This window comes from Mus musculus, chromosome 8, assembly GCF_000001635.26.
Source record: "Mus musculus strain C57BL/6J chromosome 8, GRCm38.p6 C57BL/6J".
Lineage (NCBI taxonomy): Eukaryota > Metazoa > Chordata > Mammalia > Rodentia > Muridae > Mus > Mus musculus.
The window spans coordinates 120,020,199-120,034,441 of record NC_000074.6 but is presented as its reverse complement, the minus strand read 5'-3'; the positions used below and the strand labels follow the sequence as shown (position 1 = coordinate 120,034,441).

The window sequence follows — 14,243 nt, the reverse complement described above, 5'->3', positions numbered from 1 at the left end:
GTGTGCTTACAGCTGAGAGCATACAAGGCAAAGAGAAACAGTAGCGGATTAACCGCACCTGTGGAAGGCATACAGTGGCATGCAAAGAACTTGCTGGCCAGTTCTTGGTCAACTTGATGCAAGCTAGAGTTCTCTGGGAAGATGGACTTTCGAATGAGAGCATGCCTCCATCCGATTAGCCTGTAAGGCAAGTCTGTAGGGCATTTCCTAGATTCAGTAATGGATGTGGGAGGACCCAGCTCACCCTAGGGAGGACCTAGCTCACCCTAGGCTCACTCAGTGCTGCTCCTGGGCGAGTAGCCCTGAGGTCTATGAGAAAGCAAACAAAAGAAGTAGCCAGAAAGCAGTGTGTAGTTGGTTCCTGCCTCCAGGTTCCTGCCTTGAGTCCCTACCCTGGCGTCCCTCAGTGATGATGGTCTATGACTTGTGAGCTGTAAGCTGAAATAAACCCTTCCCCCCACAGTGGCTTTTGGCCACCATGCTTATCACGGCAACAGAGCCCCTAACAACGGCAGCGAGTAAACATCCGAGAAAATGAAACCTGTGAACCGCAAAGACCTTCAAACCAGGTCAGGCCATCTAGGTAAGAGGAGACGTGCTAGAGCTTCCATTCACAAAGACAGACAGACAGACAGACAGACAGACAGACAGACAGACAGATGGGAAGTGGGGCCATCTACGGATGGGATGCAGGGGCCGTGGCCACAGGAACTGGTTGGCTGAGTATAGCCACAGGCTCTGGCATGAGTTCAGGTCATGGCTTCCACACCTTGGGACTGGGTTTCTGAGGAAGTTAGGTTACTCACATCAGCATAGATGTTGGTTCCATACACAGGAGCCCAATAGGATGGCTCTTCTCCACAGCGCGCAGGACACTGGATTCTGAAAATGAGAGGTAATCATTGTAAATGTGTGCCTGTGTGCTCACACATGTACATGTGTGTGTGTGTGTGTGTGTGTGTTTGTGTGACCTACACAAGCCATGGTTTGTGTGTAGAGGTCAGAGGGCAATCTTCAGGAATTGGTTTTCTTACCGCATGGGTCCTGGGGATCGAACTCAGGTTGTAAGACTTGGCAAGAAGTGCCTTCACCCACTGAGCCATCTTGCTAGTATGCAGATGGGACAGAGACCTAGGAATCATAGCTCAGGGCTGGGGCATGTCTCAAACACACAGGGCCCAGAATCAAGGCCAGCAAAGAAGAAAAGGAAGCAATTGTCCCCTATGGTGGCTGTGGTAAACACATCCTTGTCTTTATTTAACCATGCATGTAAAACTCAAAAGTCCCAGAGAGACGGTCACAGAGAAATGAAGGGCCCCAGGACAGGTGTGTTGGACTGTGTGCTGGACTGTGCGGGGTTGCACCTTCCTTACCTGGGTGCTGACAGGGTGTGCTCTGGGTGCAGAATGCAGATCATTATCAATAGGGGTTTTAAGGCTATTTCCCTATGTGGAGAGGAAGGGTGGGGAGCCCTCACCTCAGTGACTCAGAATGTTCCAAGAAGGGCACAGATAACTCCAGGCAGAAAGGGTCAGATTACCATGGAAGTCATGGCCTCAGCCCAGCTAATGGCCCCAGGGTTGAAGAGGGCTCCTCAGAGTGAAAAATAAGAGGGCCCCAGGTGGCTGGCAAGCCCCATGCCAGGCAGAAAAAGCATGAGCTTTGACTAAGAAAAGGCCCTTTGTGTCTGTCTGGAACAGTTTACCACAGGCTGAGCCCAGGGACCACAAAGCCAAGATGGCGGCCGAAAGCCACCTGGCCCAGATACAGGCAGGATGCTTGGCAGGAAGGAAGTCAATCAGGCGGGCTGAGGCAGCTCCTGGGAGGAATGGAAGGAGCAGGCAGGGAAAGAGTGGTGTGTGTGTGTGTGTGTGTGTGTTATATGTGTGGTGTGTATATATGTGTGTGTGATGTTTAAGTGTGTGTTATGTTGGGTGTGTGTATCTGTGTGTATGGTATATATGTGTGGTGTGTATATATGTGTGTGTGATGTTTAAGTGTGTGTTATGTTGGGTGTGTATATCTATGTGTGGTATGTATCTGTGTGTGGTGTGTATGTGTGTGTATATGTGTATATATATGTGTATGTGTGTGGTATGTATGTATGTGTATATGTGTTTGTGTGTGTATGTGTATATTATGTGGTGTGTGTGTGGTGTGTATGAATGTGGTGTGTGTATATGAATGTGGTGTGTGTATATGTGGTGTGTGTATATGTGGTATGTGTGTATGAATGTGGTGTGTGTATGTGTGTGTGTGGTATGTGTGTGTATGTGTGTATGTGTGTGGTGTGTGAGTATGAATGTGGTATGTATATGTGAATGTGGTGTGTGTATGTGTGGTGTGTGTGTCTGTGTGTCTGTGTCTGTGTGATGTTGAATGTGTGTACATGGGTTTAAAAAAACAATTTGAGAGTCTGAGAACTCTCACGCCTGCTCCTGGAGGGTGTCGGGTCGGAAGGTTGCATGAGCACATGGACCCTGACAAGGTTTTTCTCATCTCTGTTTCCTGCCATTTTCCTTTTCTTTCTCTGTCACACTCAAGAAATCCACGAAATGCCTGAGGCAGCCCCTTGAATACTCCAGCCAGTCTTATGTGCCTAACGGCATCTTTATAGGCTCCCCTCTGTGCAGACAGGGATGTAGGGAAGGGTGGGGGTGGGATGGGAGGCTCAGGCTTCACCTAGGGCCCTTTCCAGAATCTAGTCTCCAGGCCCCAGACTCCTGTACAGCGGTACAGCCAACACCAGAGGTGGCTGCACTTCTCCAAAGGCTGTCTAGCTCAGGGTGCTGGGGGCACACACCACACCACAGCTACAGTGTGGCTGAGTTTTGCTCTGACAGGGAAACAACTTAGAGTTAGCAGATGTGTCCAGGTTCTCCTGAGTCCAGGAAGGAGGGCATTTCTGTGTCCCTTTCCAAGGGGCGCTTTGGGAATTTTAGAAACTGGGTCCCTAGGACAAGGAGACCCTTTTCTGGCAAGTCAAGGCTCAAATAGGAGACGCTTGCTTCCTCTTACTTTCCTGAAAGCTGGGGTAGGGAAGCTCCCATGTAGGGAGGCCCTCTCCCCTGAAGCTCTGGTGTCTGCAGAGGGTCCCGGGTAATGATCTTAGCCTGCCACTCATCTGGGGTAGAGGGACTTAAGATGGGAATTAGATGTCTCCAGCTTAGTGTAAAAAAACCTGACTTTTGGGTACAGCTCAGCACAGAGCCTTCTGCTCATGCCTGCACAGACAGAGCCAGATCCCAGGCAGGCCCACAAGAAGATGACACCACAGGAAAAAAGTCTCAGTCTCTCTTACCTCGGGCAGTGGGTGGCCGGCTTCTCGAAGGGGCACAGCTGTGCGACCGTGGCGTGGCAGTCCACGGCCGTCTCTAAGGACAGGAGACAGAGAGAAAGCGTCAGGCCATAGCTCACAGGGCTGTGGACAGGCTGTGTTCCAGCTGTGTGCCTACACTCACAAACCAGTGGAGCGCAGACAGCCCCACAGCCCAGTGTGTCTACAGGCACGTACATCTCCCTTGGTCTCTCTCTCCGTGGGATTCTCACCCGCTCCCTTTGAACACTGATTCTTGCTTTTGAAACCTGTCCCCTACTCTGCCACCTCTGAGCACCCCAGGTGTGATTTTGCGTCTACACGTGGAGAAGCCGAGGGACCCTAGTGGCTCCTGCTTCCGTTTTAGATCTCCCTGGCATCTATTCCTGCCAGGACAGTGACTCCGCCCATCAAGGCCTTTAAAGAGAAGACACAGACCATGTCTGTGGTATTCAGATGGCAGCCATGATCCTGTGTCTCTGACTCAGCCATGTGCAGCCAAGTTCAGATCCAGATGTACTTAGAAACCAGTGAGAGAGGTGACCTTTAGGACTCCCCCTCACAGAGCCTTTCTGGGAACAGTGCCTCAGGCTGAAATGGTAACTATAAAGCAAGGGACCCAAGGAAGGGGAATTTATTTCTGGGGCAATCCCAGGCTCACACACCTTTCAGTTCCCTCGGGGCCTGGCCGGCTTACCTGTCACTTTTGACACAGTGAAGGAGCTAGACGGCTTGTATTTGCTGGAAAAGAAAACACGAATCAGTACATACTAGGTTCCAAGCAGGCCACACCTCACACTGCCCTGCTTGAAACTGCAGCCTAGGGAGGCCCTCAGACCCCTTCTTAGAACAATACTTTTTTTTTTTTTTGGTTTCCGGCAGGGCTAGAATGCACTGTAGCACAGGCTAGCCTCAAACTCGTGGTGATCCTGCTTTAGCCAGAATAAAGGATCTTAAATGCCTAAGATGTGGCTGGCCCAACCCTAGGTGACCCTGGACTGGATCAGCTGTGGCTCACAGGCGAGTGTCAACTGTGGGACACTGGCTGTCTTTTGTTTTCCTGTTTCCTTAGATGCTTCCAAAGTCTCAATAATACGTGGGGGTGGGGGAGGGTATGCTTGTGGGCACATGTGCAAGCATGTGCGTATATGTGTGAGGGTCAGAGATGGGCCTCAGAGACCGTCCACATTTTCATGGGGAGGACGTTGGGAACAGGGTCTCTTATTCGCTTGGCACTCAGCAAGTAGGCTAGCTGCCCATGGAGTTCTGGGCATTCTCTTGTCTCTGCCTCCCCAGTGCCAGGATTACAAATACACGCCCCACATGGCTTTTTACACGGGTTCCTGTGTTTGCATGGCAAGCACTTCACCCACTGAGCCAACTCCCCAGCCCTCAAAACCACTTCTACAATAAGAAAACAGTGATAGGGCTGGAGAGATGGCTCAGCAGTTAAGAGCACTGACTGCTCTACTGAACGCCCTGAGTTCAAATCCCAGCAATCATATGGGTGTCTCACAACCATCTGTAATGAGATCTGATGCCCTCTTCTGGTGTGTCTGAAGACAGCTACAGTGTACTTACATATAATAATAAATAAATCTTAAGAAAGAAAGGAAAACAGTAAGGATCACCCTCCCAAAACACACTCACACACAGACACACACAGACACACAGACACACACACACACAGACACACACACACACACACACACACACGGAGGACAGGTACCTCAGGGACTCCATGCCATTTTTCTGAGACTTGACAAAGAAGGGTACCATCCCATTCCTGGTGACATCCACCAGGCCACCTCGATCATCGATGACACCGTAGTGGATAGCAGCTCGGCATATGCTGGAAGACTACAGAGTGGAAGAGAGAGCACAAATGTGGAGTTCCTCTTCCAGGACCATCTGAGGCACTTGTCCCCGGCCAACCCAAACCCAAACACTTGGACCGAAACACAGCCCACCGACCATTCCCCGCTATCCTTAGCTACATCCTTTTCCTGGATGGCTTAAGAACTCATCCTGGCTGCTTAAGCCCTTCCAGCTGAGCATGCTGACCCCTGAACGGCAGAGACTTTCGGTACCAGTTCCCAGAAGTGGTTTTAGTGTCTTTGAAGTCCTGAGTCCATTCAGAGCGGTCCGTTCGGGCGTTCCAGATTGAGCTAAGGAGAGACCTATGTCTAAACGTCCCACTGACTTTAGGCTACCTGGTGGGGTTTCCTGTCTCTGATGCAAAGAATCACTGGCTATACTTACACTTTCATAAAACAGAGAGCCAAAGACCTTCGCCTTGTTGCTCAGACAGCCTGCTGGGCACTGGTACCTGAGGGGCAAATGAAAAGCTCGTTGGTGAGGTCACCCAGTGACATTGCCACGCTTCCTCACTAGTGATGAGAAACATGTCACTGATGGACCTCTCTGTTGTGAACCACCATGTGTGTTTCTGTGTGCACATAGAGGTGTAGGTGCCTGCAGATGCCAGAAGAGCTAGTTAGATCCCTTGGAGAGGCAGACACGGGCATTTGTGAACCACCCTGTGAGTGCTGGGATTCAAGCCCTGGTCTTCACACAGAGCAGCAACCGTTCTTAGCTGCTGAGCCATCTCTCTAGTCCATTTGTTTGTTTAGAGGCTGAGTCTTACTTTGTGGCCTAGTAAGACCTGGAACTAATTATGTAGTTGGGACTAGCCTCGAATTTGTGACAATCCTCCCGTTTCTGTCTCCTTGGTGTTAGGACGGCAGGCATACATTGCCCAGTGTGTGTGTGTGTGTGTGTGTGTGTGTGTGTGTGTGTGTGTGTGTAGTATTAGATCTTCCTTGATTACTCTACACCCTTTTTTTTTTTTGAGACCAGTCTCTCTTTGAACCTGGGGCTCCATTGGTTAGTGAGTCAAACTGGCCAGTAAATCCTCGGGACCCACCTTTTTCTGTTTCCTCAGTTTCCCCAGTGCTGGGGTACAGACCTTCACTCAACTTTTACGAAGATGCTAGGGACCTAAACTCTGTTTCACATACTTGCACAACAAGCCTTCGCCTACACTGAGCCATCTCTACCACCCAGGATTTGTTGTTATTGTTGTTGTTGTTATTTAATGAGGTTAATATAGAATGATGATTCCCCCTGCTCACCACAGACCAAACACTAACCTATAGGAAAATCTTCAAGTCCATGTCACAGACCCCGTGCCCCCAACCTCCCCTCCAAATATGTACGTGCCCAGGAAAAAGTCAGCAAGCTACTCCAACTGCACATCAAGTGTACTGGGACTTGTAAAGACTAGGCAGATGGCAGCAGGTGACAGAGCCACAGCCAAACGTAGCTTTGCATCACCAGATGTCAGCTTGTTACATGGCTACTATAAACAGAGCCTGAGGAGCGCTGGTGGAGTATGGAGAAGGACCAGTGAGCCCATGAGCAGGATCAGCCTCAGGCACACGGATAAAGAAGAGAGGGCACCCGTCATGTGGATGAGGCTCTGGCTTGGTGGGGTTTGTGTTTTTTTTTTTTTCTTTTATCGATTGTTGTTTTCTAAATGAAATAATGAATAAGATACCTTCCGGTGTCGAAGGCTATAAGGAAGCCCGGTGGCTGTCTCTTTTATAGTGAGGCTGGACTGCCATAGGTTGTGTTGGGTTGAGTTGCCCTGACTGACTGGACGACTCTGAAGCCTCTATAAACAGACCCTGGGCCTCTGGCTGCCCAGGGAGAGCCATCTGACAATGTATGACATCTTCTGAGAGCCTAGACAGCCCCAGAGCTCTCAAAAGATGTGGTCCGGGAGTACCTGCTTGACGCTCAGTTCATGCAATGCAGACAGCGAATGTCCCCCTGGGTTTATTAGGCATGGTCATTCCACCACATCTGGCTTGTGTCACCATCGCTCAGTGGTTTCCTCTCACAAGACAGTTCTGCAAAGGTCCCCCACTGCTGTGCAGGGCACCCGGTGGGTGTGCTCTTGGGACAGCCACATCCTGGCTACCCTGTTTCCTGTCACTCCTGTGTGAGTGAAGGGCTCTCCCACACACTGGGATCCAGGTCGGTTGGGTAATGTGGATAGCCACCTTCTCCTTCCAAAGGATGCTTCAAATAACTCACTCAGTTCATGATAGGCTCAGATGGTACCAGTGTCCCTTGGTAGAGACCTTGAGTGATACCTTCTAAACACTCCCCCAGATAAGTGTACCTCCCCAGCCCCCCCCCACCCCCTACCCCTGCTCAGAACTCATGTTCTGTTTAGAGAGGGAATCCTGTTAAATCCTCAGAGACCCCAGGCTCTGGGCTAAACCTCGGGTAGTTTGACGCCAGCCCCAAGAGGAGGACTCATGCTAATGGGTGGGCCACAGGACTGGAATGAGAACTGGTTTGCCAGCACCCATCAGGGTTGAGATACACTGGTTACAATAAGAGCATTTTCAGGTGTGTCACTCCCACAATATACTCCATGGGGGCCTTGCAGGCTGTAGCACTCTCTGGACCAGAGACAAAGCACTTGGCAGTAACATGTGCCTGGCAGAATACACTGCCCACAGCCTGGGGACAGTTTTAGTTGCCCCCACTGGCATTTGGTAGAGATCAAGGGACTTTCTCAATATCCCATAATATATGGGGTGTCTTATCTCAATGTCTCATGCACCCCAGGAGTGAGAGGTGACATGTGACAGAGATGGATCATTCGTCAGTCAAGTGCTCAATGGGAGGCAGTGGTCAGGGGTGACAGAGGATGTCACGGTTGGGAGATAGCAAGATGTAACAGTTCCGGGGGACAGACAAGTATCGCGGTTAATCTAATCAGCACATGTCAGACATGGAAGCTTCTAGCTCAATCTGGTATACATTGTGCTAACTGTATGAGTGCTATTGCCCCCCACCCCTGTGGTTCTAAGAGGCTCAGGGTAGAGTAGGAAGCAGGGCTTTAGCAGATCATGTGACTGACATATACCTCAAGAGGGTCCCAAGGGCAGCTAGCCCAGCCCAGCCCAGCCCCGCTGGGTCCTCACCTGTTACACGTGGATCCTTTGCATGAGTCCTTCATCTTGGTGTCACAGTGGACCACTTGGGCTAGGAGAGACACGGGGGAATGGGACCATGAGGCCAAGAGGGTTAGAAGACCCCTCCCCCATTCCCAGGGACATTCTGGAATGTTCTGGAATCCAGGCCACAAGAGCAAGTGCAGCAGCGGCTGCTGGCTACAGCTGGAACAACAGACCTGGAATTGATTTTCTTTTTTCCTTTGTTTGTTGATACAGAGTTTCTCTGTGTAGCCCTGGCTGTCCTGGAACTCACTCTGTAGACCAGGCTGGCCTGGAACTCAGAAATCTGCCTGCCTCTGCCTCCCAAGTGCTGGGATTAAAATCATGAACCGCCCAGCGTCTAGTAATTTTTAAGACACGTTTTCACTCTTAGCCCAGGCTGGACTCACTTGAGATCCTCCTGCCTCTGCCTCCAGAATGCTGGGATGACAGATCTCCATGACCATGCCCAGCTCCAGACTTACCACTTACCAGAGGTGGCTGTGGCATTGCATAAGTTATTTCCTACTGGTATCCAACCACCACCCTCATGCAAAACAAATGGGGGCAGTGCCCATCTCAAAAGGTTCTTGTGGGCATTAAATTAAAAAAACAAAAAAACAAAAACATGTGACCATGAATGTTAGCTGACACACAGTCAGTACCCACAGCCCCACTTGGGTCTAGGAAGGTAAAGCTTACCAAGGGGTGGGCTGTACAAGGGGTGTGGCTTGTGGTAGGCTAACTATACACAGGGTTGGGATGTCTATAAAGGCTAGATGTGAGAGGGTAAATTTAAAGGCAGCGGGGTTTGCGAGAGCCCTCGTTCTAGCCTGGACACAGGGATCCTGGCTATTCTGACCCACACTGTTTCTCACAACCAATATGAGTTTTGCCAACATTTCCACAGCCGTCTGTTTTATAAAGACTTCTTGGGGACTTGGGAGCAGTGTTGCTTAAGGGAAAACTACCAAGGGGCCTACAGACGACCCAGCGGTTACAAGCCCACACTGCTCTTGCCGAGGACTGCTCAGCTCCCAGTGCCCGTGGTCAGACAGTCTGTAATTCCAGCTCCATGGGCTCTGACCTCCTCTGTGGACCACTGCGCTGATGCACCCTATCCACAGGCAGGCTTACACAGAATTGAAAATAGTCAAAACAAATCTAAAAAAAGAGATGAACAAGATTGTCATTGTACAGTATTAAAACTGGTCCTGTCGGAACAATCGGGGCACCAGCATACTTCCTGGCTATTCAGTCACCGTAGTTTGTATGACATGTTTGAAAGCCAAAAGAGCCTCGTGCCGGGAAAGAACTATGGGGTATCTTAGAAGAGTGGACACACCTCTCTCTGGCGGGACCACTGTTGTACCCTCTAATGCTCAGAGACAGGGAACCCCAGACATTCGGCACGCCCAGTGGCCCGGCTGTAAGAGGCACCTCATCAGCCTATCCCTCGGCCAAGGTGGCTGTTTACCCAGTTCCTACATACCAACCAGACAGCAGCTGAGGGCTAGCTGGGCAGGGACGCAATAAGCATTGGGAGGTGAGATGTCCAGGGGCAGAGAGGTAAGTTTGGAACCATTCATATTTCGGGATTTCCAGAAGTCTATGGAGATCCCAAATATCCACCCAAAGGGTGGGGACTGGAAGCAGTCCGCACTGGTCTCAATGTGAAGGGAGCTATCCGCTGACTCTGTGTGCTGCACTCACAGTGCTATGAGCCATCTTTGCTGTCAGCCTGTTGTAGCTATGGGTGTTGTCACCCTTCTTGTATGGATAAGCAAATGATGCCTTACAGAGCGGAGCAAGGGGCTGATCTGAGAGAGACAGAATCTGGGAAAGGATGCGTGGACCATCCCAGAACCAGCCTGGATGTGTTGTGTTCTGATTTCCCAGCGGCTAGTATATCCCAGAGAAACCCAGCTTCCTCCCAGAGTCCCTTTGAAAGCCCCAGGGAAATCTAACATTAAAACAGCTGCCTTGGGGGGCAGGGGAGAGTAGCTCAGTGGATACAGAGTTTGCCTGGCTAGCATGCAAGAAGCCCTGGGTTCTGTCATAAGCACCACATTAAACTAGGTTCACTGGATGTGGAAAAACAAGGATGAAGAGTTCAAGGTCATCCTTGGCTGCATAGCAAGTTCAAGAGCAGTCTGGGTGCCCTGAGGCTCTACATTTAAACAAACAAGCAAACACCCAGCTTGGAAAAAAGAGCCAGCCAGCATCCTCCAGTAAGGCTCATTTCTGTGACTTAAAAGCATCTTTCTCAAATAAGTTTTGGGGTTGCACCCAGCCAATTCCACCCCACCCTGTCTCTATCGCCAGGATACCCAGCTCTGGTTCTGCACCAACCCCTGTCAAAGATGGCTTGGGGGCAGGCACTCCAGAGACTGGAGACGGCAACTCACTCATGAAGTTGATGACTGGGGTCTTCTTGGTCTTGATCACCCTGGGCTGAACCCAGACATGGGTTTCCTCTGGAGCAGGGGGCGATTCCACCTCGTTCATCATATCCACCTCTGGTTTATGCTTGTGAGGCTTTTCTGCTGGTGGTAAGGGGGAAAGAGAACATTCGGGATTTGACCAAAATACCCTTCGGTTTTGTTTTTGTCCTTAAGGCAGGATCTTACTGTATAGACCAGGCTAGCCTCAAACTCAGAGATCCACTCGCCTCTGCCTCCCACATTCCAGGGAGCACCTTAGCCACTAGATCCATCCCTAAAAATCCTCTTTGGAAAAAAAGCACCTTACAGACAGAACTCGTTTGCGATTTGGCTTCACAAAGAGTCATTTCATCCGCAGAGCGGAGGTTAGGCTGAGGACAGGCCTGCCCAGGTGGAATTCTACCAGCCCTGAGGACGGTCAGCTTGCATCCATGTTTACTCTGGACCTCAGAGAAGCAGCCCTGCGTGAGGGTGGGGTGCAGCAGCCACACCTGGACATCAGTGTCGCACCTCTTCTTCCACAAAACTGTCTGTCCCCATCCCTACCTTAGCCCCAGAATTGGAGCTTTCTCAGAGAGCCTTCTGCTTCCTAGATTTGTTGGGGCAAAGTCACAAAGACTCATGCCTCATTTCTACCCCTAGTGACAGCAACCCCTCGCCTGGCTCAAGCCTGGCTCAGCCATGGAGATTTGCTGTCTCAACCCTGGACGGGGCCGGGCACAGTGACTCAGTGTGCAGGGAGGCTGAAGCAGGAGGATTGCTTCAAGTTCAAGGTCAGCCCGGCTATATCGTGAGTAACACGACTATCTAGGCTACATAAGGAGACCCTACGCCCTCATTGGCTTTCTATTGATGTGATAACCACCAGGACCAAGAGTGGAAGGGAAGGGTTTTCTCGGCTCACAGGGAGATAAGGTTCAGTAAGGAAGCCAAAGCAGGAACCTAGAGGCAGGAACTGGAGCAGAGGCCATGGAGGAACACTGCCCTGCTCTGGTGCTTGCTTGGCCTGCTTTCTTATACAACTCAAGAGAGGCCGCCTGTCCAGGGGTGGTGCCACCCATATCAACCATCAGTCAAAAAACGCCCCGCCCCCAGACACGCTTTCTGGCCAGGCCGATGGAGTGTTTTCTCAGTCGAGGTTCCCTCTTCCTAGGTGACACTAGATTGTGTCAAGATGCAAAACAAAACAAAACAAAAAACCCTAACCAATACATACTCGCGCTCTCTCAACTTAAAAATCAGGGCATGTCACACAGACCTGTAATTGTCACACTCCAGAAGCTGAAGGCAGGAAAATTGTGAGTTCAAGGACAGCCTGGACTGGTTGAGATTCAGTTTCAAAACACATTAGACCTGGTACATTGAACTATCTGAAACCCCAGCTCCGTGGTTTCAAAGATTGCAGCTTAGCTGGCCCAAATCCCGCAATCCTTTCCCTCCTAAGGGAACCCTGCACTCTCTCTTCTCTGTCACCATGAGCCACCCACAGCCCCGTTTTAAAGCACTTCAGTTTGTAGGCTGAACTGTGCAAGAGGCTCTTAGCCTCAGCTCACTGATATCCACTCCTGTTCAGGACAACAGACATGGCTCCCTCCGAAAGTGGGCTGCCGGGACACCACACTGACCCCCAGCAAAGCAGAGTCTGAGAGTGGGCTGGCCACCCCAACCCACCTTACCCATGGTGAGCCCCCAGGCAGCCCCACTGAGGACCACAGCTCTCCTCAAGAGTCTGGATGGCACAGTCGGGAAGTGCCCTTCCGCACACCTCAGAGGGGAATGCCCAGAGACTCCCCGATGTCCAGTAAACCTGGACACACCTCCCTCACTGACCCTTTGAAGCTCAGCCCACCCACCTTGACCTTGCTTATTAACACTCCCACAGGCCAATGAGGGGGGTGAGTGTCCCCTCCCCCAGGCTGGCAGTCTGCTTCATAGGAAAATGCTGTCTCCGGTGTTAGAGTCAGACTGTCGTCAGTGGATGAGTTTGGGCCAAGACTATTTCAAGAAGGAAAAAATGTAGCGCCCACAGGCCTGTCTGATTCCACAGAGGCCCATCATCCCCAAGGGCTGTCTTCATAGAGCAGCAGCCTGGGTTTTGATGTCCCTGGCCAGCAGGACAGGTATCCAAATGAAAGGCCAACGAGAGAGGTGAGGCGCCCCCTGTCTTTCTAGGCGAGCACTGGGCAGCAGCGAGTGGGGACTGACTTATCCCAGGCTAGCCCTGGCCTGAGAGGAGAAGGAACACTGAAGGCAGAGATAAAAGAACATTCAGATGGCTGGCTGTAATTTCATCTTTGCTACTAGGAGACCCAGCTTCATGGCCCACCATACTCCCTTCTCCATACATGGGAGAAGCTTACCAAAATCCAAAGTGAGCAAGCGATTCAAACCCCACCCACTGAGAGCCAAGGGGAAAAAAAGAATGTCAGCAGCAAGGTCTAAGGCTCCGAAGGCTGGAATTCGCAAAGCACAGTCGCACCAGCTCTGGGCTGAACTTCCACAGAGCCCCTGGGCTGCACAGGCAGCCTCAAGGCCCCGTCCAATCAATGCAGGCATTCACAGGGCCCCTCACTGATGGCGGGGCTGTCTGGGCATGAGCTGGGTTTCTTCCACTGGCTTTAAAAACTGATGACTTAAAAGCCCAGCTTCCCTGAGCCAAATCTGGTTTGGAAGGGTCTGAGGGGGCTCACTCTTTCAGAGCAAGGGCGAGCAGTCCTGGTCCCTAGCCCCACACATAAAAGTGGAAAGCTGAAAATCATATACCCAACCCCTTCGGTGGGATGCCATAGGGATGTGTGACCCAAAGGGACTTGGGCACTCCCTGGTGACCATCCCTGCATAGACCAAGCTCTGCTTACTCCCAAGATATTCAACACACAGTATGCTCCGGGTTCCCCTAGCTCTGAGTCTGATGACAACTGAGCCTTCAGTCCCTCTCATGACTCCTCATCTTTCTGCTAGAAGAGACGTGGCAACCACTCCTCACATGAAGACGCTAAAGCTCAGAGAGGTAAAAGGATATAAAGAAGCCATCTAAGCTCCCAGAGCTGGGATGTAGCTGGCCAGGGAGCTGGGTTCCTCCCCAGCCTGTTATCCCCCACAGGGAGGTGCCGGATAGAAGGAAACTTCTATCCTTATCCTTAAATCCCCTGTCCCCATTATAGGTCATGGCCTTAAGGGTGCCACGGCACACCCTTAGTTAGTGGCTTATGTAGATAAGCCGGGTTAGGGGAGGTTTTCTGCATGGCTAGCTGAGAAAACCATCGTGCCTGCCAAACAAGAGTTGGGTGTTTTCCACCACAAATAGAGGAATAAGCCCACGGGCACCGTGGGATGGGTAAGCCAGTGTCTGGGGCCTCTGTGTGCTCTGACTGCTTGAAAGAGCCCTCTGTGGCGGTGAGGGTCTCTATTTACTGGCATTCGGGACAGACCTGCACACACACACACACACCACCACCACCAACAACA

General features: G+C 51.1%; 1 protein-coding gene across 4 annotated transcripts in view; it reads right to left on the bottom strand.

The window, feature by feature from the left end:
• The window catches only part of Crispld2 (cysteine-rich secretory protein LCCL domain containing 2), a 60,357-nt gene that overhangs the window by 18,353 nt on the left and 27,761 nt on the right, over positions 1–14,243 (bottom strand). For 2 of the 4 annotated variants that reach the window (NM_001310635.1, XM_006531508.1), the window contains exons 7-13: positions 10,740–10,877; positions 8,320–8,380; positions 5,579–5,645; positions 5,046–5,176; positions 4,014–4,057; positions 3,302–3,374; positions 807–882 (exon numbers count right to left, since the gene is read on the bottom strand). In NM_001310635.1, coding sequence (NP_001297564.1) covers positions 807–882; positions 3,302–3,374; positions 4,014–4,057; positions 5,046–5,176; positions 5,579–5,645; positions 8,320–8,380; positions 10,740–10,877 — 590 coding nt within the window. The remainder of the gene's footprint in view (positions 1–806; positions 883–3,301; positions 3,375–4,013; positions 4,058–5,045; positions 5,177–5,578; positions 5,646–8,319; positions 8,381–10,739; positions 10,878–14,243) is intronic. The other 2 variants (NM_030209.4, XM_006531509.1) reach the window with 1 other exon arrangement.